This window comes from Camellia sinensis, chromosome 15 (assembly GCF_055761805.1).
Source record: "Camellia sinensis isolate YWXY chromosome 15, ASM5576180v1, whole genome shotgun sequence".
NCBI lineage: Eukaryota > Viridiplantae > Streptophyta > Magnoliopsida > Ericales > Theaceae > Camellia > Camellia sinensis.
Genome location: NC_138975.1, coordinates 80,673,543 through 80,696,527, shown reverse-complemented (window position 1 = coordinate 80,696,527; position 22,985 = coordinate 80,673,543). Strand labels below are relative to the sequence as shown.

The 22,985-nt window shown below is 47.5% G+C and overlaps 1 protein-coding gene across 1 annotated transcript; it reads left to right on the top strand.

Moving 5' to 3' along the window:
* The first annotated feature begins 13,250 nt into the window (after positions 1 to 13,250).
* Positions 13,251 to 19,239, top strand: LOC145813084 (uncharacterized). The gene is made up of 6 exons (XM_082908349.1): positions 13,251 to 14,109; positions 14,515 to 15,673; positions 15,782 to 17,884; positions 18,038 to 18,095; positions 18,179 to 18,435; positions 19,236 to 19,239. Exons 1-6 carry the CDS (start codon positions 13,251 to 13,253, stop codon positions 19,237 to 19,239), a joined length of 4,440 nt encoding a protein of 1,479 aa, XP_082764475.1.
* Positions 19,240 to 22,985: the final 3,746 nt, after the last annotated feature.

The following is a 22,985-nucleotide window of genomic DNA, read 5'->3' as shown; positions in this document are numbered from 1 at the left end:
CGGCCCTAAGGTGTCATGCACCAAAGGGGGCTCCGAATCCGGAGACTTTGTTCGGCCCTAAGGTGTCATGCACCGAAGGGGCTCCGAATCTGGGGACTTTGTTTTGCCAATCGTGATATCCACGAAGGGCGCTTCGAATTCGGGATAATAATCGGACCTATGGTGCCATGCATCATAGGGGGCTCCGAATCTGGAGACTTTGTTCGTCCCTAAGGTGTCATGCCCCAAAGGGGGCTCCGAATCCGGAGACTTTGTTTGGCCAATCGTGATTTCAATGAAGGGCACTCCGAATCCGGAGACTTTAATCGGCCCTAAGGTGCCATGCACCAAAGGGGGCTCTGAATCCGGAGACTTTGTTCGGCCCTAAGGTGTCATGCACCAAAGGGGCCCCGAATCCGGAGATTTTGTTTGGCCAATCGTGATATCCACGAAGGGCGCTCCTTATCCAGAAACTTTAATCGGCCCTAAGGTGTCATGCACCGAAGGGGGCTCCGAATCCGGAGAATTTGTTTGCCCAATCGTGATATCCACGAATGGCGCTTCGAATCCGGAGACTTTAATCGGCCCTAAGGTGTCATGCACCAAAGGGGACACTGAATCCGGAGACTTTGTTCGGCCCTAAGGTGTCATGCACTAAAGGGGGCTCCGAATCTGATAACTTTGTTTGGCCAATCGGGATATCCACGAAGGGCGCTCCGAATCCGGAGTCTTTAATCGGCCCTGAGGTGTCATGCACCAAAGGGGGCTCCGAATCCGGAGACTTTGTTCGGCCCTAAGGTGTCATGCACCAAAGAGGGCTCCGACTCCGGAGACTTTGTTTGGCCAATCGTGATATCCACGAAGGGCGCTCCAAATCCGGAGAATTTAATCGGCCCTAAGGTGTCATGCACCAAAGGGGGTACCGAATCCGGAGACTTTCTTCGGCCCTAAGGTGTCATGCACCAAAGGGGCCTCTGAATTCGGAGACTTTGTTTGGCTAATCGTTATATCTACGAAGGGTGCTCCGAATCTGGAGACTTTAATCGGCCCTAATGTGTCATGCCCCAAAGGGGGCTCCGAATCCGGAGACTTTGTTTGGTCCTAAGGTGTCATGCACCAAAGGGGGCTCCGAATCCGGAGACTTTGTTCGGCCCTAAGGTGTCATGCACAAAAGGGGGCTCCGAATCTGGAGACTTTGTTTGGCCAATCGTGATATCCACGAAGGGCGCTTCGAATCCGGAGACTTTAATCGGCCCTAAGGTGTCATGCACCAAAGCGGGCTCTGAATCCGAGGACTTTGTTTGGCCAATCGTGATATCCACGAAGGGCCCATCGAATCCGGAGACTTTAATCGGCCGTAAGGTGCCAAGCACCAAAGGGGGCTCCGAATCCGGAGACTTTGTTCGGCCCTAAGGTGTCATGCACCAAAGGGGGCTCTGAATCCGGAGACTTTGTTCGGCCCTAAGGTGTCATGCACCAAAGGGGGCTCCGAATCCATAGACTTTGTTTGGCAAATCGTGATATCCACCACGAGCGCTCCGAATCTGGAGACTTTAATCGGCTCTAAGGTGTCATGCACCAAAGGGGGCTCCGAATCCGGGGACTTTGTTCGGCCCTAAGGTGTCATGCAGCAAAGGGGGCTCCGAATTCGAATACTTTGTTTGGCCAATCGTGATATCCACAAAGGACACTCCGAATCCGGAGACTTTAATCTGCCCTAAGGTGTCATGCACCAAAGGGGGCTCCGAATTCGGAGACTTTGTTCGACCCTATGGTGTCATGCACAAAAGGAGGTTCCGAATCCGGAGACTTTCTTTGGCCCTAAGGTGTCATGTACCATAGGGGGCCCCGAATCCGGAGACTTTGTTTGGCCAATCGTGATATCCACGAAGAGTGCTCCGAATCTGGAGACTTTAATCGGCCTTAAGGTGTCATGCACCAAAGGGGGCTCTGAATCCGGAGACTTTGTTCGTCCCTAAGGTGTCATGCACCAAACGGCGCTCCGAATCCGGAGACTTTGTTCGGCCCTATGGTGTTATGCACCAAAGGGGGCTCTGAATCCAGAGACTTTGTTCGGCCCTATGGTGTCATGCACCAATGGGGGCTCCGAATCCGAAGATTTTGTTTGGCCCTAAGGTGTCATGTACCAATGGGGGCTCCAAATCCGGAGACTTTGTTTGGCCAATCGTGATATCCACGATGGGCACTCCGTATCCAGAGACTTTAATCGGCCCGAAGGTGTCATGCACCAAAGGGGCTCTGAATCCGGAGACTTTGTTCGGCCCTAAGGTGTCATGCACCAAAGGGGGCTCGGAATCCGAAGACTTTGTTTGGCCAATCGGGATATCCACGAATGGCACTCCGAATCCGGAGACTTTAATCGGCCGTAAGGTGTCATGCACCAAAGGGGGCTCCGGATTCGGAGACTTTGTTTGGCCCTAAGGTGTCATGCACTAAAGGGGGCACCGAATCCGGAGACTTTGTTTGGCCAATCGTTATATCCACGAAGGGCGTTCCGAATCCGGAGACTTTAATCGGCCGTAAGGTGTCATGCACCAAAGTGGCTCCGAATCCGGAGACTGTGTTCGGCCCTAAGGTGTCATCCACCAAAGGGGCTTCGAATCCGGAGACTTTGTTCGGCCCTAAGGTGTCATGCACCAAAGGGGGCTCCGAATCCGAAGATTTTGTTTGGCCCTAAGGTGTCATGTACCAGTGGGGGTGCCAAATCCGGAGACTTTGTTTGGCCAATCGTGATATCCACGATGGGCACTCCGTATCCAAAGACTTTAATCGTCCGAAGGTGGCATGCACCTAAGGGGGCTCTCAATCCGGAGACTTTGTTCGGCCCTAAGGTGTCATGCACCAAAGGGGGCTCCGAATCCGAAGACTTTGTTTGGCCAATCGGGATATCCACGAAGGGCGCTCCGAATCTGGAGACTTTAATCTGCCCTATGGTGTCATGCACCAAAGGGGGCTCCGAATCCACAGACTTTGTTCAACCCAAAGGTGTCATGTACCATAGGGGGCTCCGAATCTGGAGACTTTGTTTGGCCAATCGGGATATCCACGAAGAGCGCTCCGAATCCGGAGACTTTAATCTGCCCTAAGGTGTCATGCACCAAAGGGGGCTCCGAATCCAGAAACTTTGTTTTGCCAATCGTGATATCCATGAAGAGCGCTCCGAATCCGGAGACTTTAATCGGCCATAAGGTGTCACGCACCAAAGGGGGCTCCGAATCCGGAGACTTTGTTTGGCCAATTGTGATATCCACGAAGGGCGCTCCGAATCCGGAGACTTTAATCGGCCCGAAGGTGTCATGCACCAAAGGGGGCTCCGAATCCGTAGATTTTGTTCGTCTCTAGGTGGCACGCACAAAAGGGGGTTTCAAATCCGGAGACATTGTTTGGCCAATCGTCATATCCACGAAGGGCGTTGCGAATCTAGAGACTTTAATCGGCCCTAAGGTGTCATGCACCAAAGGGGGCACCGAATCCGGAGACTTTGTTCGGCCCGAAGGGGTCAGGCACCAAAGTGGGCTTCGAATCCGGAGACTTTGTTTGGCCGATCGTTATATCCACGAAGGGTGCTCCGAATCCGGAGACTTTAATTGGGCCTAAGGTGTCATGCACCAATGGGGGCTCCGAATCCGGAGACTTTGTTCGGCCCTATGGTGTCATGTACCATAGGGTGTTCCGAATCCGGAGACTTCCTTTGACCAATCGTGATATCCACGAAGAGCGCTCCGAATTCGGAGAATTTAATCGGCCCTAAGGTGTCAAGCACCAAAGGGGCTCCGAATCCGGAGACTTTGTTCGTCCCTAAGGTGTCATGCACCAAAGGTGGCTCCGAATCCGGAGACTTTGTTTGGACAATCGTGGTCTCCCCGAAGGCCGCTCCGACTCCGGAGACTTTATTCTGCCCTAAGGTGTGATTCACCAAAAGGGGCTCTGAATCTGGAGACTTTGTTCGGCCCTAAGGTGTCATGCACCAAAGGGGGCTCCAAATCCAGAGACATTGTTTGGCCAAACGTGAAATCCACGAAGGACGCTCCGAATCCAGAGACTTTAATCGGCCCTAAGGTGTCATGCACCAAAGGGGGATCTGAATCCGGAGGCTTTGTTCGGCCCTAAGGTGTCATGCACCAAAGGGGGCTCCGAATCCAGAGACTTTGTCTGGCCAATCGTGATATCCACGAAGGGCGCTCCGAATCCGGAGACTTTAATCGGCCCTAAGGTGTCATGCACGAAAGGGGGCTCCGAATCCGTTGACTTTGTTCGGCCCTAAGTTGTCATGCACCAAAGGGGGCTCCGAATCCGGAGACTTTGTTCGGCCCTAAGGTGTCATGCACCAAAGGGGGCTCCGAATCCGGACACTTTGTTTGGCCAATCGTGATACCCACATAGGGCGCTCCGAATCCGGAGACTTTAATCGGTCCTAACGTGTCATGCACCAAAGGGGGCACCGAATCAGGAGACTTTGTTCGGCCCTAAGGTGTCAGGCACCAAAGGGGGCTCCGAATCCGGAGACTTTGTTTGGCCGATCATTATATCCACGAAGGGCGCTCCGAAACTGGAGGCTTTAATCGGCCCTAAGGTGTCATGCACCAAAAGGGGCTAGTAATCTGGAGACATTGTTCGGCCCTAAGGCGTAATGTACCATAGGGTGTTCCGAATCCGAAGACTTCGTTTGGCCAATCGTGACATCCACGAAGGGCGCTCCGAATCCATAGACTTTCAAAGGCCCAAAGGTGTCATGCGCCAATGGGGGCTCAGAATACGGAGACTTTGTTTGGCCCTAAGCAGTCATGCACCAAAGGGGGCTCCGAATCCGGAGACTTTGTCTGGCCAATCGTGATATCCACGAAGGGCGCTCCGAATCCGGAGACTTTAATCGGCCGTAAGGTGTCATGCACCAAAGGGGGCTCCGAATTCGGAGACTTTGTTCGGCCCTAAGGTGTCATGCACCAAAGGGGGCTCCGAATCCGGAGACTTTGTTTGGCCAATCATTATATCCACGAAGGGCGTTCCGAATCCGGAGACTTTAATCGGCCGTAAGGTGTCATGCACGAAAGTGGCCCCGAATCCGGAGACTTTGTTCGGCCCTAAGGTGTCATCCACAAAAAGGGCTTCGAATCCGGAGACTTTGTTCGGCCCTAAGGTGTCATGCACCAAAGGGGGCTCCGAATCCGAAGATTTTGTTTGGCCCTAAGGTGTCATGTACCAATGGGGGCTCCAAATCCGGAGACTTCGTTTGGCCAATCGTGATATCCACGATGGGCGCTCCGTATCCAGAGACTTTAATCGGCCCGAAGGTGTCATGCACCAAAGGGGGCTCTGAATCCGGAGACTTTGTTTGGCCCTAAGGTGTCTTGCACCAAAGGGGGCTCCGAATCCGAAGACTTTGTTTGGCCAATCGGGATATCCACGAAGGGCGCTCCGAATCTGGAGACTTGAATCTCCCCTAAGGTGTCATGCACCAAAGGGGGCTCCGAATCCAGAGACTTTGTTCTGCCCAAAAGTGTCATGTACCATAGGGGGGCTCCGAATCTGGAGACTTTGTTTGGCCAATCGTGATATCCACGAAGAGCGCTCCGAATCCGGAGACTTTAATCTGCCCTAAGGTGTCATGCACCAAAGGGGGCTCCGAATCCGGAAACTTTGTTCATCCCTAAGGTGTCATGCACCAAAGAGGGCTCCGAATTCGGAGACTTTGTTTCACCAATCGTTATATCCACGAAGGGCGCTCCGAATCTGGAGACTGTAATCGGCCCTAAGGTGTCATGCACAAAATGGGGGCTCTGAATACGGAGACTTTGTTCAGCCCTAAGGTGTCATGCACCAAAGGGGGCCCCGAATCCGAAAACTTTGTTTTGCCAATCGTGATATCCATGAAGGGCGCTCCGAATCCGGAGACTTTAATCGGCCATAAAGTGTTACGCACCAAAGGGGGCTCCTAATCCAGAGACTTTGTTTGGCCAATCGTGATATCCACGAAGGGCGCTCCGAATCCGGAGACTTTAATCGGCCCTAAGGTGTCATGCACAAAAGGGGGCTCCGAATCCGGAGACTTTGTTCGGCCTTAAGGTGGCCTGCACAAAAGGGGGCTCCGAATCTGGAGACTTTGTTTGGCCAATCTTGATATCCACGAAGGGCGTTGCGAATCCGGAGACTTTAATCGTCCCTAAGGTGTCATGCACCAAAGGGGGCACCGAATCAGGAGACTTTGTTCGGCCCTAAGGGGTCAGGCACCAAAGGGGGCTCTGAATCCGGAGACTTTGTTTGGCCGATCGTTATATCCACGAAGGGCGCTCCGAATCCGGAGACTTTAATCGGCCCTAAGGTGTCATGCACCAAAGGGGGCTCCGAATCCGAAGACTTTGTTCGGCCCTAAGGTGTCATGTACCATAGGGTGTTCTGAATCCGGAGACTTCGTTTGGCCAATCGTGATAACCACGAAGAGTGCTCCGAATCCGGAGACTTTAATCGGCCCTAAGGTGTCATACACCAAAGGGGCTCCGAATCCGGATTCTTAATCTGAACCAAAGAGTCAAAATCTGGCAAATCGTTTTTGAGAAAACAGATTTTTAGAAAAGAAGTACCAAACATGGGCTGCTTTGCCAGATACAGAGTCGCCACCTAAATATTTTAGAATGGGGGAATTTAGGAAACCCTGACTCGGTGCCGAAGGCCACATGTCCGTCATCACCGGAGTTGTCTCGGCTCGGGAGCTAGGGTACGATTGGGGAAGGTCAGCTATGCGCACCCCCTCTCGCCTGATCCAAAGATCGGCCTCTACTAACCATGATATCCGTTTTTGAAAACGTTATGTGCTCTTATTCCCAATTATTAGCCTAAACTTACTATGTTATGCGCACAGCACACAAGTATAGACTAGATTGCCTAATTCGGAAATAAACATTGCATATTCGTTTGTCTTAGAAGAATGTTTTTGAATTTGCTACTCGCAAGTAGGCTAAAATACGGATTTCAACGAGTTTTTCCAACTCAAACAACCCAACCTTCACCCACAGGCATCCAAGCAGTTTATCACATAAGCATCTAGCCACATGGTAAGCATGCTGTTATGATAGCATTCACACTCATGCGATATGCTAAAGCAGGAAAATACTTACATAGTACTCCGTGCCAAAACAATAAACTAGTTAGCCAACATAAATGGTCCTAGTTCATGTCAGATTGATTAATGCAACACATACAGGATGTAATTAGAGAGTCTCGGCCAACCTAAGCATGGCATGTGAAATGCGATCAATTGATGCACGTTTTCAATTTGGAATTGAAGTGAAAATGCAGTCAGCGTGATGTACCGAGCCTGATGCATGCAATACAAATGCATGAATGCACGCATGCATAGCATAAGGTATGCTAATTTTAAAAATGCCCTAGTCTACCATCATAAGCAGGTAAATAAAAGGGAAGAAAGAAGTGGGGATTGGAAGACATGCACACACACGCACCCACACTTATTACAGATTTGCCCTCGCTCGGAGGGACCGAAAGAATATTACAAATAATTAACCTACAAGCTAATTAAATATTACAGACCATCTAATTAGCTAAGCAAATTAACTAATCTGGGGAAAATAGATAAACCACCTCGGGAGAAGAGCTCGATGCAATGCATGCTTGGTCCTGCTCGGAAGTGCACCGCCATGCATAGGCTGCCTCTGTTTTCCTTCCTTTACTCCTCTGGAGGCTGCCAAAACCTCAGGATTGCTTCTCTGGATACTGGGAGACATCACCGGCCGAGTAGGATTACCACCGGCAGTGTTATGTGGCCAACGGCCATTGGTGAAGCTATCGGCAGAGAGAGGATTGCCGGTCGGCACTTGGCACTGCCGGTCGGCAGAGTGTTCCTGCAGAATCTACAATTGACAGCAACAGAGGGCAAGGCAGAGCATGGCAGTACAATTCAAGGCATATATGCACCAATCATGTCCCTTATCATGGTAATGACTCAAAGGAACATGCTCCTTAGTTCTCGGACCATCAATCGCGCATTTCCGTGCGTGATGGCTCAAGGGACCAAGTGTGCACATTTGATGTCAAATGCAATGCAATGCAACAAACGAACCAAGGCCCAATTCCTATCACCAAGTCAAGGAACTAGGCATGCATGCAAGGTGCAATGCAACCTAGGCATGCAAGCTAAGGATGCAACATGGGAAAGCGAGGTGCACGTGCAAGCATGCAAACAAACATACAAGGCAAGCACGCAAGGAAACAGATAATGGACTTAAACATGATTTGGGCATCTCTAAAAAGGGCCAAAACAGTGGTCAAAGTGACCAAAATAAAGGACCAAATACACATACACACATGCACCTGTTAAAGGGCCAACACTTAGGCACAAATGCGACAACTCTCAAGCACATTTGAATGAGGCAATCATGGCCATATGGCATGCAAGGTAAGCATTGGAACTCATGTTAAGATGGTGTCAAACCAAGCAAACAAAATAGACCAAGCATGCAATGAATGGCCCAAGTACTTGAAGCAAGTCAAATGGACTTGAACCATGACTAAGTCAACCAAGCCTCACAAGGGTAAGAGGACTTAAAATAGGTTCAAGACAGACCTAGACCATGCAAAGGGGACTCTTAGATGGCATCTAAGTGGCTCAAATTCAAAGACATGCACAAATGCCAAAGCATGGAGCATACTACACAAGCTTTCAAAGCATTAAAGAGGCATCCAAGGCAAACATATAGGCATGCAAAGGGGACTGAAATGACATGGTGGATGGTTCCAAATCACCAAATCAATGCAAAAATGTCATGCTATACATTCACATACTTAAGGCCAACAAGCCGGAATGCAAAGGGGCTATACTAAGCATGCCAAATCCGACCCAAACAACCTAGGACAGACCTTAAACATGGCAAAATATGCACAAAAGCTTCACAAGACTAAGCCTAAAACATGCTAAAGCAAAGGCTAGCAACCTAAGGCATATTAAGGCAATAACAAGGCATTACATGGTAGGTATGCTAAGTATGCATGGTGTACCAAAACCAACACACAACAAAGTTATATCATGGTATAATGAGCATGGAAAACAGCCAAGACATGATCAATACACACTCTAACATGATGCTTCCTCAAGAGTCCAAAAAGGATCCCTTTCAAGGACAACAAGGAGAGCGGGTGGCCCTCCCCTTTTGGAGACTTCAAGGCACCATCTCCGCCACTGAAATCCCTCAAGATTTCAGTGGTGAAGAGGCCAAAACACCAAAGTCTCAAAACTCACTCAAAATGGCTCAAAATGGGGCCTTTCAAGGCCTAAGAGGGGTCAAACACCCTCAAACCACAAAACACTCTTAATAAACAATCAAGTGGGCTAAAAAATAGAACTTTTTGTCTTATATAATATGCACGAAAATAGCTCTAAGATAGGTAGAAAAGCAATGCAAAAATGGGGAATAAAAGGGAAGTTTCTCACCCTTGTAGATCACCTTCACAAATGATGCTCCAATAGCCCTCCTTGGCTTGAATCCAGCTCCAAAACACCATAACCAGCCCCTTAGAACCTCAGTAACCAAAGGAAAGTGAAACACTAGGTGTTTGTGTGCAATAGTAAGAACAAGTGCACCTAGAACACTCAAGAGAGGGAAAGAGAGATAGAATATGTATCAAACCCTAACCCTAAAACCAGAGCTCTCCTCTGTGTTTTCTATCTCTAAAATGTCCAACCCTAAGCAAGGGAGAGAAGGGCTCCTCTTATAGAGCTTCTTGTCTTGTAAAGCTTATAAGACAAGCTTCTAAAAAGGGAGATCCCTCCATACACGTGTATGGAGGGGAGCCAAATGCAAGACAGCTGCGATAAAATATCTGCAAAAGCAGATGCACAGTAGTTGGCCGGCCAAAGATGCCATTTTGGCAAAAGGGAGTGCCGACCAGCAACAAATAGTGCCGACCGGTGGTGTGTAGGGATGCCTCACAAGGCATTCCCGGCCCTTCCAAGGCAAAACACAAGTGTTTGGTGCAAAACCAGACACTAAACGGTCAAGTTCGGAGATCCTGAGGCAAGGCGCGTAGCCGAGACCTCCGGGAACTCCAAACGAACACAAACATGGATGATCACCGAGTGTTCAAACGGTGACGTCCAAGTCTTGAGGACGGTCAAAAATGGGGTGTCTACAGTTGCCCCTCTTTGACAGAACTCGAAAGTCATAACAATGACGGGAGTGAATGTCAAAGCCCAGAGACGACCCATTTTTGACAAGGCCGAAGACTTAGACAAACATGCAAGACAAACAAGGTATGCGCCCGAAGGCAGGGGCAAAATGCAAGACAATGCACGAAGCCGAGCATAACTTATGATCATGCAAAGAAAGCTGTAATGAAGCACACATGCGACAACTTTAAGCTAGCATACACCAACTACACTACAATGCAGAAAGGATGTAAGAGAATTATGCAATTCTCGATACTTCTCACTCGGAGGATACAATACCTGCGCGGCTCGTCTGGTTGCACCAGCCTTAAATGAACCGTACATACAATATCGTGCCTGCAAAGAAAACAAACTTAACAGGTACAATATTGTTAGCAACATGCATAACAATGCAAAATGGATGCAAGACAACGTCGGTCGCAAGGAATGTAAGACAATGCAACCGGGGCACGCATGCTAATGCAATTGAGGCACACGTGCCGATACAAATGAGGCACACGTGCCAATGCAAATGAGGCACACGTACCAATGCAAATGAGGCACACGTACCGATGGGAATGAGGCACACGTGCCGATGGGAATGAGGCACACGTGCCGATGGGAATAAGGCACACGTGCCGATGAGAATGAGGCACACGTGCCGATGGGAATGAGGCACACGTGCCGATGCAAATAAGGCACACGTGCCCATGAGAATGAGGCACACGTGCCAATGACAATGAGGCACACGTGCCGATGGGAATGAGGCACACGTGCCGGTGCAAATGAGGCACACGTGCCGGTGCAAATGAGAATGAGGCACACGTGCCGATGCGAATGAGGCACATGTGCCGATGCGAATGAGGCACACGTGCCAATGCGAATGAGGCACACGTGCCAATGCAATATGAGGCACACGTGCCGATGGGAATGAGGCACACGTGCCGATGCAAATGAGGCACACGTGCCGGTGCAAATGAGAATGAGGCACACGTGCCAATGAGAATGAGGCACACGTACCGATGCAAATGAGGCACACGTGCCGATGCAAATGAGGCACACGTGCCCATGCGAATGAGGCACACGTGCCAATGCAATATGAGGCACACGTGCCAATGCAAATGAGGCACATGTGCCGATGCAAATGAGACTGAGGCACACGTGCCCATGCAAAATGACACAAATGAGACACGCATGCCCCATAGGATGCAAAATAATACAAATGAGTCACGCATGCCTCATAAGAAGCAAAATGATACAAATGAGACACGCATTCCTCATAAGATGCAAAATGATACAAATGAGACACGCATGCTTCATAGGATGCAAAATAATACAAATGAGACACGCATGCCTCATAAGATGCAAAACTGATGCAGGTGTGACACGCATGCCACACGGAATGTAAAATGATGCCAAGTGTGACACGCATGCCACACGGAATGTAAAATGATGCGAACGGACTTAAATGCGTAACAACGCACGTGTTTCGGAATGCATGACAATGCGAACGATGCGCGAGGCGGGGTACGTATTGAAATTCATGACAACGCTTGTAATAAAAATGCAATGACAATGCATGAGAGATGTGCATGACAATGCAAGGGGTGCGTGTTACAACGCATGTACTATGTGCATAACAATGCAACTGTGAGGCGCATGATAGCGCGATGTAATGCACCGAAATAGTGCGATGAACACGTGCAACGCACACGGGGTAACTTTTGGATCTTGTAAAAGGCAAAAAGGATACCAAAGGATACAACATTGTATGAGTTGGAGTGCTACGCACAGAAGACGCGGTCTGAGGTCGAAACAGAGGCCGGTTGAGCGTCGGAGATATACTTTCTTGCACTTTCTTGAGCTATGAAGACCAAGAACTACTCATATGGCCTAAACAAGGTTGTGGGAACACCACCGGCCGGGAGGGGAAGCCACCGGCTGTCCACCGGCTGAAAAAATAATTTCATCAGCACAATATTTTGCCGGCCAGCACAAAATGTTGCCGCCCGGCAAAAAGTTCCTGAGTCGGGGCAGATTCGACATTTCACCATGGGTTTTTTAAAATAGGGTTTCTAAACCCTATTTCTCACTTCCTCTTCCGCCGAAATTCCATACCCTCTCTCGCTAGAGTGTTTTCCTCTCCTCTTTTCTCCGTTTCTTTGCGTTCTACGCCCGTTTCGTCGTCGGATTCGCGATTTTCTTCGCGTTTCGGACATTTTCAACCGAAAAAATCTTTGTTTCGGTACCTCTTTTGCCGTTCCCACCTTTTCGGGGTTTGTTCCCCTCGCTTTCCTCTTGATTTCCGTACCCTTTTCACATCCCGGCCTTTTCGCCTATTTTCGACCGTCTCGGGGGTTGATTTTTCCGTTGACTTTCCATATTCTAGCCCGGTTTTCCTTCCTCCGGCTATTTTCTCATCATTCTTGACATGGCGGACGACATTCCACGCGGCGGGACTCCCCCGGATCACGAGATGGATCCCGGGGTCGAGCTCCTACCTTTGAGCGAGCGCCCGTTCGACCCGGCGACCTACCGGCCGGCGATTCATGTTCTGCCCCCTGACGGACTTCGCTAGTTTCGGAGCTTCGAGAGGCACGTGCCACCCGAGCTATTACTACGTAAGCCTACCTCCCACCTGTCCTTCGGCACTTCCGAGGTAACTCTCTTTTCTTTGCTTTACTTTCTGCAATGTAGGACACAAAGCCACGATGGAAGACAACCGATCACCGTCCATCGGTGTACATTAGATTGAAGAGGTACATGATCGGAACCCCTTAGATGAGCCTGTATAGGTTCGTGATGAGGTTGACCCACCTCGGGGAGGTAGCTTTGCAGTCAGAGGAGGTAGAGGAGGGAGAGGACGCAGGGGAGGTCACGGGCAACCAAACGCTAAATCCTGGCAGAGATAGCGGCGCCATCATTTCGGTCCAATGTTCCACTGAGTTATGTTCCACCAATTCGTAATGAGGGTGCTGTTAGTGTGGATTTGCCCCCTAGACCTAATCCTTTAGAAAAATGGGACTCTTGTTTGGTTGTTTACTTTCTGGATAAGGGAGTTTCTTTCAACTATTTACGCAATAGTGCTTTCAGTATGTGGAAAAGTAAGGGGTTCAAAGAAGTTCTGGTTAATACTGAGGGATTTAGTTTCTTTATCTTCGATAATCCAGATTGTTGTAGCTCTGTCCTTGAAGGGGGACCATGGTACATAGGGGGCTTCAATTTATTTCTCAAGAAGTGGACCAGGATGATGAAATTGACTAAGGAAAAAGCAACTAAAGTCCCTGTGTGGGCTAAATTTTTTAATGTCCCTTTCGAATACTGGTACAGTGATGGGCTTAGTCGTATTGCGAGTGCAGTGGGAGTTCCGTTGTTTATGGATAATCTTATAGAGAAGGGAAGCCGGGTTTCATTTGCTAGAGTTTGTGTAGAAGCTGATACTAATTCCACACTGCCGTCTATGTTCAAAGCAAACTGTGGGGGTGAAGAGGTGGTTATCAATGTGGAATATCAAGGGCTTCCTCCCAAATGCGACCACTGTATGGCTTTTGGCCATGATACTACTAAGTGCGTGAAGACCCAAGTAGCCCATTTGATTTCCCTTCAAAAGGAGACTGAAGATCATCCTGATCCAGGATGGAGTACAGTGAAAGCCAAGGGTAAAAGGAAAGTGGGGGACCCTATCTTGGACACTGAGCAACTAGAAGTGCAAGAGGGGACTACTCAAGAAATTCACGAAACTGGTCAGAGCCTTCCACCTAAAGCATCCCTGGAAGTGGCAGTGGAGAACTTAAGTGATGGGCTTAAGGAAATTGATCAGGGGGTTAGTACTGGGGAGCATTCAGTTCCTAACCTCGAAGGGTTGGATGAGCTTCAGAAGGAGTTGATGGCGCTTACCAAGCTGGTCCTACCACACGATACAGATCTCATCAAGAAAGTGGAAAATTTGAAAGGTACTACACCAAAAAAAAGTTGTTCTAATAGAAGAGCAGGCAAAACAAACTCACTCTGCAAAAAGTAGCTCCTCTGGCAAGGGCAACAAGAGCCAGAGGAAGAAACAAAGGTAAGTCCCAGTTTAGTTTGGTAGTGGGTTAGTAAATTTTTGTTGTTTCCAATGACTTTTAAAATTGCATCATGGAATGTTAGAGGGTTTAATGACCCTTCTAGGCATAAAGAAGTTAAAAAAATTTTGAACCGTGAAGATATTAAGGTCTTGGGCATTTTGGAGACCAAAATAAAAGCTACAAATGAAAATCGTACTTCATCATCTTGTTTAAATAATTGGTCCTTTTTTACTAACTCACTTCCTACTCAAACTGGGAGAATCTGTGTATGCTGGGATGCTACTTTTTGTTCAGTTAAGTTAATTGAGTCATCTGATCAATTTTTGCTGTTTGAAATCACTGATTTTGCAAAAGATGCTGTTTTTAAAGCTTGCTTTGTTTATACTGATAATAGGCATATTGTTAGGAAGGAGTTTTTTGAATACATGGTCAGGACCTCTTGTTTGCTATCCAAAGTCCCTCTGGTTATGTTAGGTGATTTTAATGCTATTCGTTATGGGTCTGAGAAGTTTGGTGGCTCATCTGTGTGGTCTAGTGAAAAAGAAGCTTTCAATTCTCATATTCTTCAGTCTGAATTGGTGGATCTGTCTTATGGTGGTTGCCAATTCACTTGGGCTAATAAAAGAGACAGTGGGGACTATATTGCAACTAAAATTGATAGAGTTCTGGTGAATGAATCGTGGCTTGATTCTTTCTCAGCTTCCTCTGCTTATTTTCATCCCTCATCTGTCTCTGATCACTCCCCGGCAGTGGTCACTGTCTCTACTGATGTGGTCTCTTTTAAGAAACCATTTAAATTTTTTGATTTTTGGGCTCACCATGAAAACTTTATTCCTACTGTGTCTGAGGTGTGGAATCAGTATATCCCGGGGGTTCCTATGTTTCGTATTTGTCAAAAGCTCCGCGACTTGAAGCATGGTCTTAAAGCTTTGAACAAAAAGGATTTTAGTGATATCTCCACTAGAGTCCTGGCTACGAGTTCGGAGTTAAATTTTGTTCAGTGGAAGTTGGATAAGGACCCTGGCAATCCTGTTCTACAAACACTTGAAAAGAGTCTCTATAAACAGTATGTGGATCTTAGTGCTGTTGAAGAAAGCTTGGCTCGCCAAAAGTCTAGGATCCAGTGGCTTGGTTTGGGGGATAGTAATAGCAAGTTCTTCTTTAGGTCTATTAAAGGCAACATTAATCGGGGTAAAATTCTCTGTATTGAGAGACATGATGGGCTTAGAACTACTAAGCCTGAGGATATTCAAGACGCTTTCATTAGCTTCTTTACTGGCTTATTTGGCAAGCCTATTGATGATCACTATAATGGTTTTGCTAGGATTAATTCTCTAGTGAAAACTAAGCTGTCTCAAGACCAGTCTTTGTTGCTTGCTAGTCCTGTGTCTGATAAGGAGATTAAAGATGTCTTCTGGTCGTTAAAACCCAATAAGGCCCCTGGCCCTGATGGGTTTTCTGCTGGCTTCTTTTAGAGCTCCTGGGATGTTCTTGGTAGAGAGGTCACCCAAGCCATCAGAACTTTCTTTGAATCTGGTAAGTTACTCTCTGAAGTGAACAGTACTATTATCGCTCTCATTCCTAAAGTTCCTAACCCTGTAAAAGTTGGGGACTATAGGCCTATATCCTGCTATAATACCATTTACAAGTGCATTGCGAAAATTATTGCTAATAGGATTAAAACAGTTCTCCCTGATCTGATTGATCCTGTTCAGTCCGCATTTGTTTCTGGTAGGAAAATATCTGATAATATTTTCCTTTCCCAAGAGCTTCTGAGAGGGTACCATAGAGGTTCCCCTACTCCTAAGTGTGCCATGAAAGTGGACATTATGAAAGCTTATGATAGTGTTAGATGGGAGTTTATCATTGATATTCTTCGAGCTATGGGCTTTCCTCCTACTGTGGTGTCTTGGATTCAAGCGTGCATTACTAGCCTTTCTTTCTCTATCAGTATCAATGGTAGCCTGCATGGCTATTTCAGAGGTGCCAGGGGTCTTAGACAAGGAGATCCCATGTCCCCCTACCTTTTTGTCCTAGCCATGGAGATTCTTGCTGGGATTTTTGCTGAAAAGTCTCATCTCCCGGCTTTCAAGTTTCATTGGCGATGTGATAAAACTAAAATTGTTAACCTCTGTTTTGCTGATGATCTTATGATCTTTTGTAGAGGTGATGTCCCCACGATTGAACTAATCATGGCTGGCCTTGATGAGTTTAGTAGTCTTTCTGGCCTCACTCCTAGCTCTAACAAGAGCAATATCTACTTCTCTGGTTGCAACTATGAGTTAAGAGAGTCGATCCTTAGAGTTGCTAAGTTTAGTGAAGGGACCCTCCCTATTAAATATCTTGGGGTTCCTCTCATTACTACTAAGTTAAGAGCGGTTGACTGTAACCAACTCACTGATAGAATCACTAAGAGGGTTAAGAGCTGGACTAACAGAATTCTTTCATATGCTGGAAGAGGCCAGCTCATTCAGACCATTCTCTTTTCTATGCAAGTGTATTGGTCTTCTCTTTTCATCCTTCCTAAGAAGGTGATTAAGGAGATTGAGAGTATCCTTCGGGCGTTTCTTTGGTCTGGTACTGAGCTCAAAAAGCATAGTGCTAAAGTTGCGTGGGACAAGGTGTGTGCTCCTAAAAATGAGGGCGGTTTGGGTTTTAAATCCATTGAGATTTGGAATAGGGCTGCTATTGCTAAACACATTTGGTTTCTGTTTTCCGGGGGTGAACAATCTATGTGGTGCCAATGGGTAAAATCGTACTTACTCAAGGGTAGAAGTTTCTGGCATGTCAAAACTCCTAGTGACCCTTCTTGGGTTTGGAGGAAGCTTTTGTCTCTTAGGAATATTGTCTCCCCTCTTATTCTCCACAAGATAGGTAAGGGTGACTCCACATTCCTTTGGTATGATAATTGGCATCCTCTTGGGCCCCTCTGGGATAGATATAGGGATAGAATTCTGTATGATTCTGGCTTTAATAGTGAGACCAAAGTTAGTCAAATTGTTCGTGGTAACTCTTGGCATTGGCCTTTCCCTAATTCATGGGAAATTCAGGAGTCGATCTCGTCTACTCCTGAGAGTTGTAGACCTGATTCCTCTAGAAATGACCTTATTAGTTGGACCCTCACTTCTGATGGGGAATTCACCATCAAGTCTACTTGGCACCACTGGAGAAGAAAGTTTGCCAAAGTAGCTTGGCATGATTTTGTCTGGGGTTCCCATAAAATACCTAAGGTTAGCTTTATTGTCTGGCTTGCTATTCAGGAGAGGCTTAATACTGGTGATAGAGTGTCTGCTTTTGGTGTGATCACAACCTGCTCCTTTTGCCAGGATCCCAATGAAAGTCACTCTCATCTCTTTTTTGATTGCCTATTCTCTTCTAAAGTTTGGCATGCTATTCAAGGTAAATGCAATGTTAACTGGCCAGATCTTCATTGGCCTGGGATCATTACTCATGCTACAGGAGAAACTAAGGGTAAAACTCTCAAAGCTAATGTCCTTAAGTTGGCTTTGATGTGCACTGTTTACAATCTTTGGCTTGAGAGGAATAACAGGAAATTCAGTAATGTCTCTAAACCTGTAGAGGTTGTTATCAAATCTATTATTCACATGGTTAGGGGGAGATTACTTTTTGTTAATACCTTTCCCAGATCTCCAGGGGATAACTGGTTTCTATCTCATTGGAATTTGCCTGAAAATGTTTTGAAGCCCCTTTCCTCTGTCAGGAATGGGAGGGCTGCTGAGTGATGTGAGTTTCTCTACATAAGGGTTGAGTGAAGGAGAGCAAAATTTGTTTCCTAATTGTTTGCTCATCTTTGCAGTTGCTGTGCTCATGGATTTCTCTTGAGAGTTGAGTGTTGTGAGAAACAAACACTTTCTGTAGCTTATTGTGGGTTGAGTGAATTTAGTCCTCAAATTGTTTTGTACTAATGTTTACATATATAGTAAATTTTTATATGCAGGCTAAGGATGCTGTTATTGAGTGGTGTGAGTTCTTATACTGTGGGTTGAGTGATGTGAGGTCCTATATTGTGGGCTTTATCATTATGTTCCTGAAGCATGGTTTTCTTCCTTCATTTGGTTGTAATGTCTTCAAGTTACACAATGCAGGGTTTACTACAGAGTGTAAGCAAGGCATGGGTTGCATGGGAGGTCAGCTGCGTCTCCATGGGCATTGCTGGTTTGCTGGTACAAATGTCTCGGGTTTAAGAGTTTCCTGGTGTGTGGTTATGGCTGCTTGTAGCGCCTCTGGTGGGAAGATTGTCTTTCTTTTCTGTTATTTTAACTTCTTACGGTTGGACATTATAGATGGTTTGCTGTGTTTAATTCCTTTTGGCCTATCCGTGCGGGATGTGCATGGCATTTCTGTTTTGTTGTTTTTTGGGTTTCGTACTGTGGATTATGGTACGCATGTGAGATGTGCTTGGTCTTCTTTCGACATGTTCCTCTTTTGCATAGGAGCAATATCTGTGGATAGCATCCTAGGTCATCTGCTAAATGGGACAGCCACGGGATGGACTTCAGCTTTTTTGTTGACTTTGGCTGCTGGAAATGCCCATGATGTGATGAACCTTTTGCTTTTTATTTATTTTATTATTTGGTTGTCAAAGCTTGATGAATGCTTGTTTTATTTCTTGGTCTTATGCTTTACCTGCGGGATGTGCATGTTTAAGCTGGTCTGTATGGTCCCGAACCTGTCTGATTGTGTTCATCTTTCCCATATGTTTATTATGGGACACATGAACATTTTTGTATGTTCGGGTCTGTGTCGATGTGTGTGGACTGTTCATTAGGCTTTGTTTGTTTTTTGGTATTTTGGCTCGTTTTCAGTTTCTTAGCTTGTTGATCTAGGCTGTTTTTTGTTTCTTTGGTTAGGGCCTGGGGCATGCCCCTTGTATATGTGTAATTTTCTGTGTTTTTAATTTATGACTTATTCACCCAAAAAAAATGTAGGACACAAAACTGTCGTAGCTAGTTATGCTCTTTAACTGCTTAAATCTGATATGCTGTATATTGTAGTTGATTGTAAACATACGTACAACTGATATCTGCTTGAAACTGACACATGCACGCACACTGCACTAGCCCTGAATCACCCAAACACACTGTATTTCACTGCATACACACTGGTACCCAGCATTTGCTTGAATCTGTCAAACTATGCACACATGCTATACTGTATTGAACCACCCGAACACGCTGACGCATCACACGTTGTAGTTCACTGTAAGCACACCGGCACCCGGTATTTGTTTAAATCTGTCAAACTTGCACACATGCTACATCTGCTCTGAACCACCCAAACACGCTGACGCATCACACGCTGTAGTTCACTGTAAGCACACCGGCACCCGGTATTTGTTCAAATCTGTCAAACCTGCACACATGCTACATCTGTATGCTTCTTAGAACTGTATTTTGAATATTGCCTTGCGATTGTTGTTTTTGATTACAGGGAGATTCCCATACCATCCGCAGGTATGGGAACACCGGCGCTCGGGAGTGGTACGCCGAGCTTCCTGATGTGGTCCGTCGCATAGTGGACCAGGCGGGCTTTAGCGCTTTCTGCAGAGGACTCTCCAGGCTCACTACATGCAGACCTCTCCTCGTCGCTCTGGTGGAGAGGTGGTGGGACACCACCGATTCATTCCTTTTGTCTGCGACGGGAGACATGACGATGACTCCCTATGATTTCTCGATGCTCACAGGCATTGGGGTAGGGGGTGATCCGATCCCCTTTGATACCGACATGGACGAGTAGACTGCCGCTCAGATCTATCTGCTTGGTGAGGTGCCACCTCTCGCTCGTCCAGGCTTTGTCCGATATTCCTGGTTCGAGGTACAGTTCAGGGTCCAGCCCACCCTTGTTGATGCAGCCCCGATGACTCCGGAGGCCGTGGAGAGGTATGCACGCGGCTTCCTCATGTTCTTGTTTGGGATGACCATTTTCGCCGATCGGGCGAACACCGTGCCTCTCTGCCTGCTCAGCGCGCTGGTGGACGTCAGGGATATCTTGCATTACGACTGGGGTGGCGCCGCTCTGGCCACTCTCTACGGGTGTATGAGCTCAGCTTCCCGCGGCAGCGGACAGTTGCTCGGGGGCTATTGGCGTGTTTGAGAGGTACATCTTCTTTCCTTTTTACATTTCGGCTTTCTGCTTTCTGTATTCTATACACTGCACACACTGTAGTCTGCTTTATACTTGCTGTATACTGTACACACGGCACACACATACTCTGCTTTACACTGACTGTACACTGCACACACATAGCTCTGCTATTTCTGCTTTTACTCTATACTCTGCTTTATCTGATAAATGCACTGGTATTTACCATGCAGTTGTGGGTTTATGCCTACTTTCCTAGGCTCGCTCCCGTGTCGACAACGGAGACTCCTCTGGTCATCCCTTTTTCGCGTCGTTTTGACAGGAGATGCACCCGGAGGCTGCGAGAGACATTTGGCTTTTTCCGCCGCTACTTCAACACCATTACCCCTGCCGAGGTATGTTTTACTTGCAGTTCATTTAAGCTTCGCCTTTCCACTGCATATTTCAAAAACAGTAGATAACAGACTGTATGTCACTTTCAGATCACTTGGCAGCCTTGGGCTCCGTTGCCGGCGACGATGCGGGACCGATTTGCCGGTGCTGAGGAGACCTCGCGTTTCCAGATCTTACTGGAGGGCCCGGTCTGTCGGGCTTGGTACCTGGGTGAGCGTTTCCTACGCCAGACCCTAGGGTTACCGGAGCAGATAGTCCCGGTTCACCCTCCTGAGGATATGAGGGAGACCGAGAGGCTCACTACCGAGCAGATGGCCGATTATACTATCGGCTGGGAGGCGACCCGCTTCAGAGGCATCGGCGACTACAGAGAGTACGTGCAGACGTACATTACGCGATCTCTGAGCGGCGGCCGTCGAGCGGAGGGAGCCAGGCCCGTGGCGCCAGCAGCTGGGGCAGGAGCGGGAGCTGGAGCAGGAGCTTCGAGGAGGGCTCGAGTCTGTGGCAGGGGCAGAGTTCAGGGAGGACGGGGGACCGGTTGGCCTGTTCTGCCCACTTCATTGACTTTCCGAGGGCAGGGTGGGGTGACCTACCAGATCCCCTTCGCCCCTCCGCCGGCTGATCATGAGTTTGTCGGTGTCCCCGACTTGCCTCCGGTATGTATTACTACATTTTTGTACAGGCATTTCATTTCAGTTTATTAGATATTCCACAGAATATTGATGCATCTAATACTTTTGCAGTCTTCTTCTGAGTATACCCGGCAGTCATTGGAGATGAATGCCTCCATGATGGGAATGCTACAGCGGACCTTTGATCTCCTGGCCCTCTACAGCATTTCGGTATGTTCTTCTGATCACGGCCTCAAATCACTCACAAGCTGATTCACATAATCTGATGCATGGCACAACACCTGATACACTGATCTCACAGCATCTGATACACTGCATACACTGCATTCTGCACTGTACTCTGCACTGATAACCTGCTCACAGCATTCATACATTGTACTCATACACTGTATTCTGCACTGATAAACTGCTCACGACATTCTCTCACTGTACTCATACACTGCATTCTGCACTGATAAATTGTCCACAGTATACTGATGCATTTTCCTTTTTATGTACTTTCTTAGCCTCCCTTCCAGATTCTCATGGTAAGAGGTGCTCCAGCTGGACCTTCCGTCCCTGCCCGAGGGAGAGATGAGGAGGGCAGAGCATTCCCCCACACCAAGGCGGGGCGCACTCATGTCGGGAGTAGTTCGCGAGCTCCAGTCCCTGATGATGATGATGACGAGGAGTCAGAGGCGGAGGCAGAGTCAGAGGCGGAGTCATCGGAGGAGGAGACCGGAGGCGGCACTAGCTCGGGCTCTGACGACGATGCTGATGATGCTCCTGGACCTTCGTCCAGGAAGAGGACTAGGACAGACCGATAGCCCTCGGAGTGCCTGACATGGATACAGATTTTTGTTGTTTGTTTTTTTTCTTTCTTGTACTTTTCCCTTTTGTTGGTAGTCAGGATGCTTTGTACTGCCGCAGGCAGGTTTTTGTTTCCAAAACTTGTGTATTTGAAAAGATGATGAAATGAAACAGGCTTTTTATCTGAAAAAGTGTTTACATCTGTATATCTTTACATTTCATACTTTGCATCGCATCACACCATATTACACCTCAATGTAAATGAAATTGATTGGTTGTCTAAAAATTGAACACTTGCACTGTAATAATCAGATAACTAAACAGCCAACAGTAAAATAACCCAAGCAACCCGCTGCCTGATTCTGGACACACAGCCCTTACTCTGCCGGGGATTAATCTGCATACAGCCCGTAATACCGCATTTGGTTCATTTTGCACACAGCAAATCCCGAACAAACAGCCCAATCTGACAAGACGGACTTCGAAGGTGAAACCGGCTAGGGTTGAAACATGCTCAGATGCCCCAACTTTTCCCTTCCTTCTTTTGGTTCGCCCAAATGTAGAGAATGGCACAGCATTCCGAGCATAAACGATTATCTTTCGAAATTAAATAAGGGTTTTCAACCGGGGTATCGAGCCTACAACTGAATACAGCGGGGAGGACTCAAACAAAAAGGGTACACGACCTAAACACAACAAGACACGCTCGGAAGAGACCTAAAACAAAGGCTGAGGTAAAACAAAGACACGACACACAGACGCGTTAACGACGACGGGGGACCTCAAATCACGAGGAGCCAGTTTCTCTGGGTATTGCTTCCCACCCTTTTCTCATTTGTGATTCTCACA

What these genes read in the sequence shown, in the direction of transcription:
- LOC145813084 (XM_082908349.1), top strand. Translation starts at nt 13,251, where the DNA reads ATGTGGAAAAGTAAGGGGTTCAAAGAAGTTCTGGTTAATACTGAGGGA. An exon ending in AAGGCCCCTGGCCCTGATGG is followed by an intron (nt 15,674 to 15,781) that starts GTTTTCTGCTGG and finishes TGAAGTGAACAG; the next exon opens with TACTATTATCGCTCTCATTC. An exon ending in AGATCTCCAGGGGATAACTG is followed by an intron (nt 17,885 to 18,037) that starts GTTTCTATCTCA and finishes TCATCTTTGCAG; the next exon opens with TTGCTGTGCTCATGGATTTC.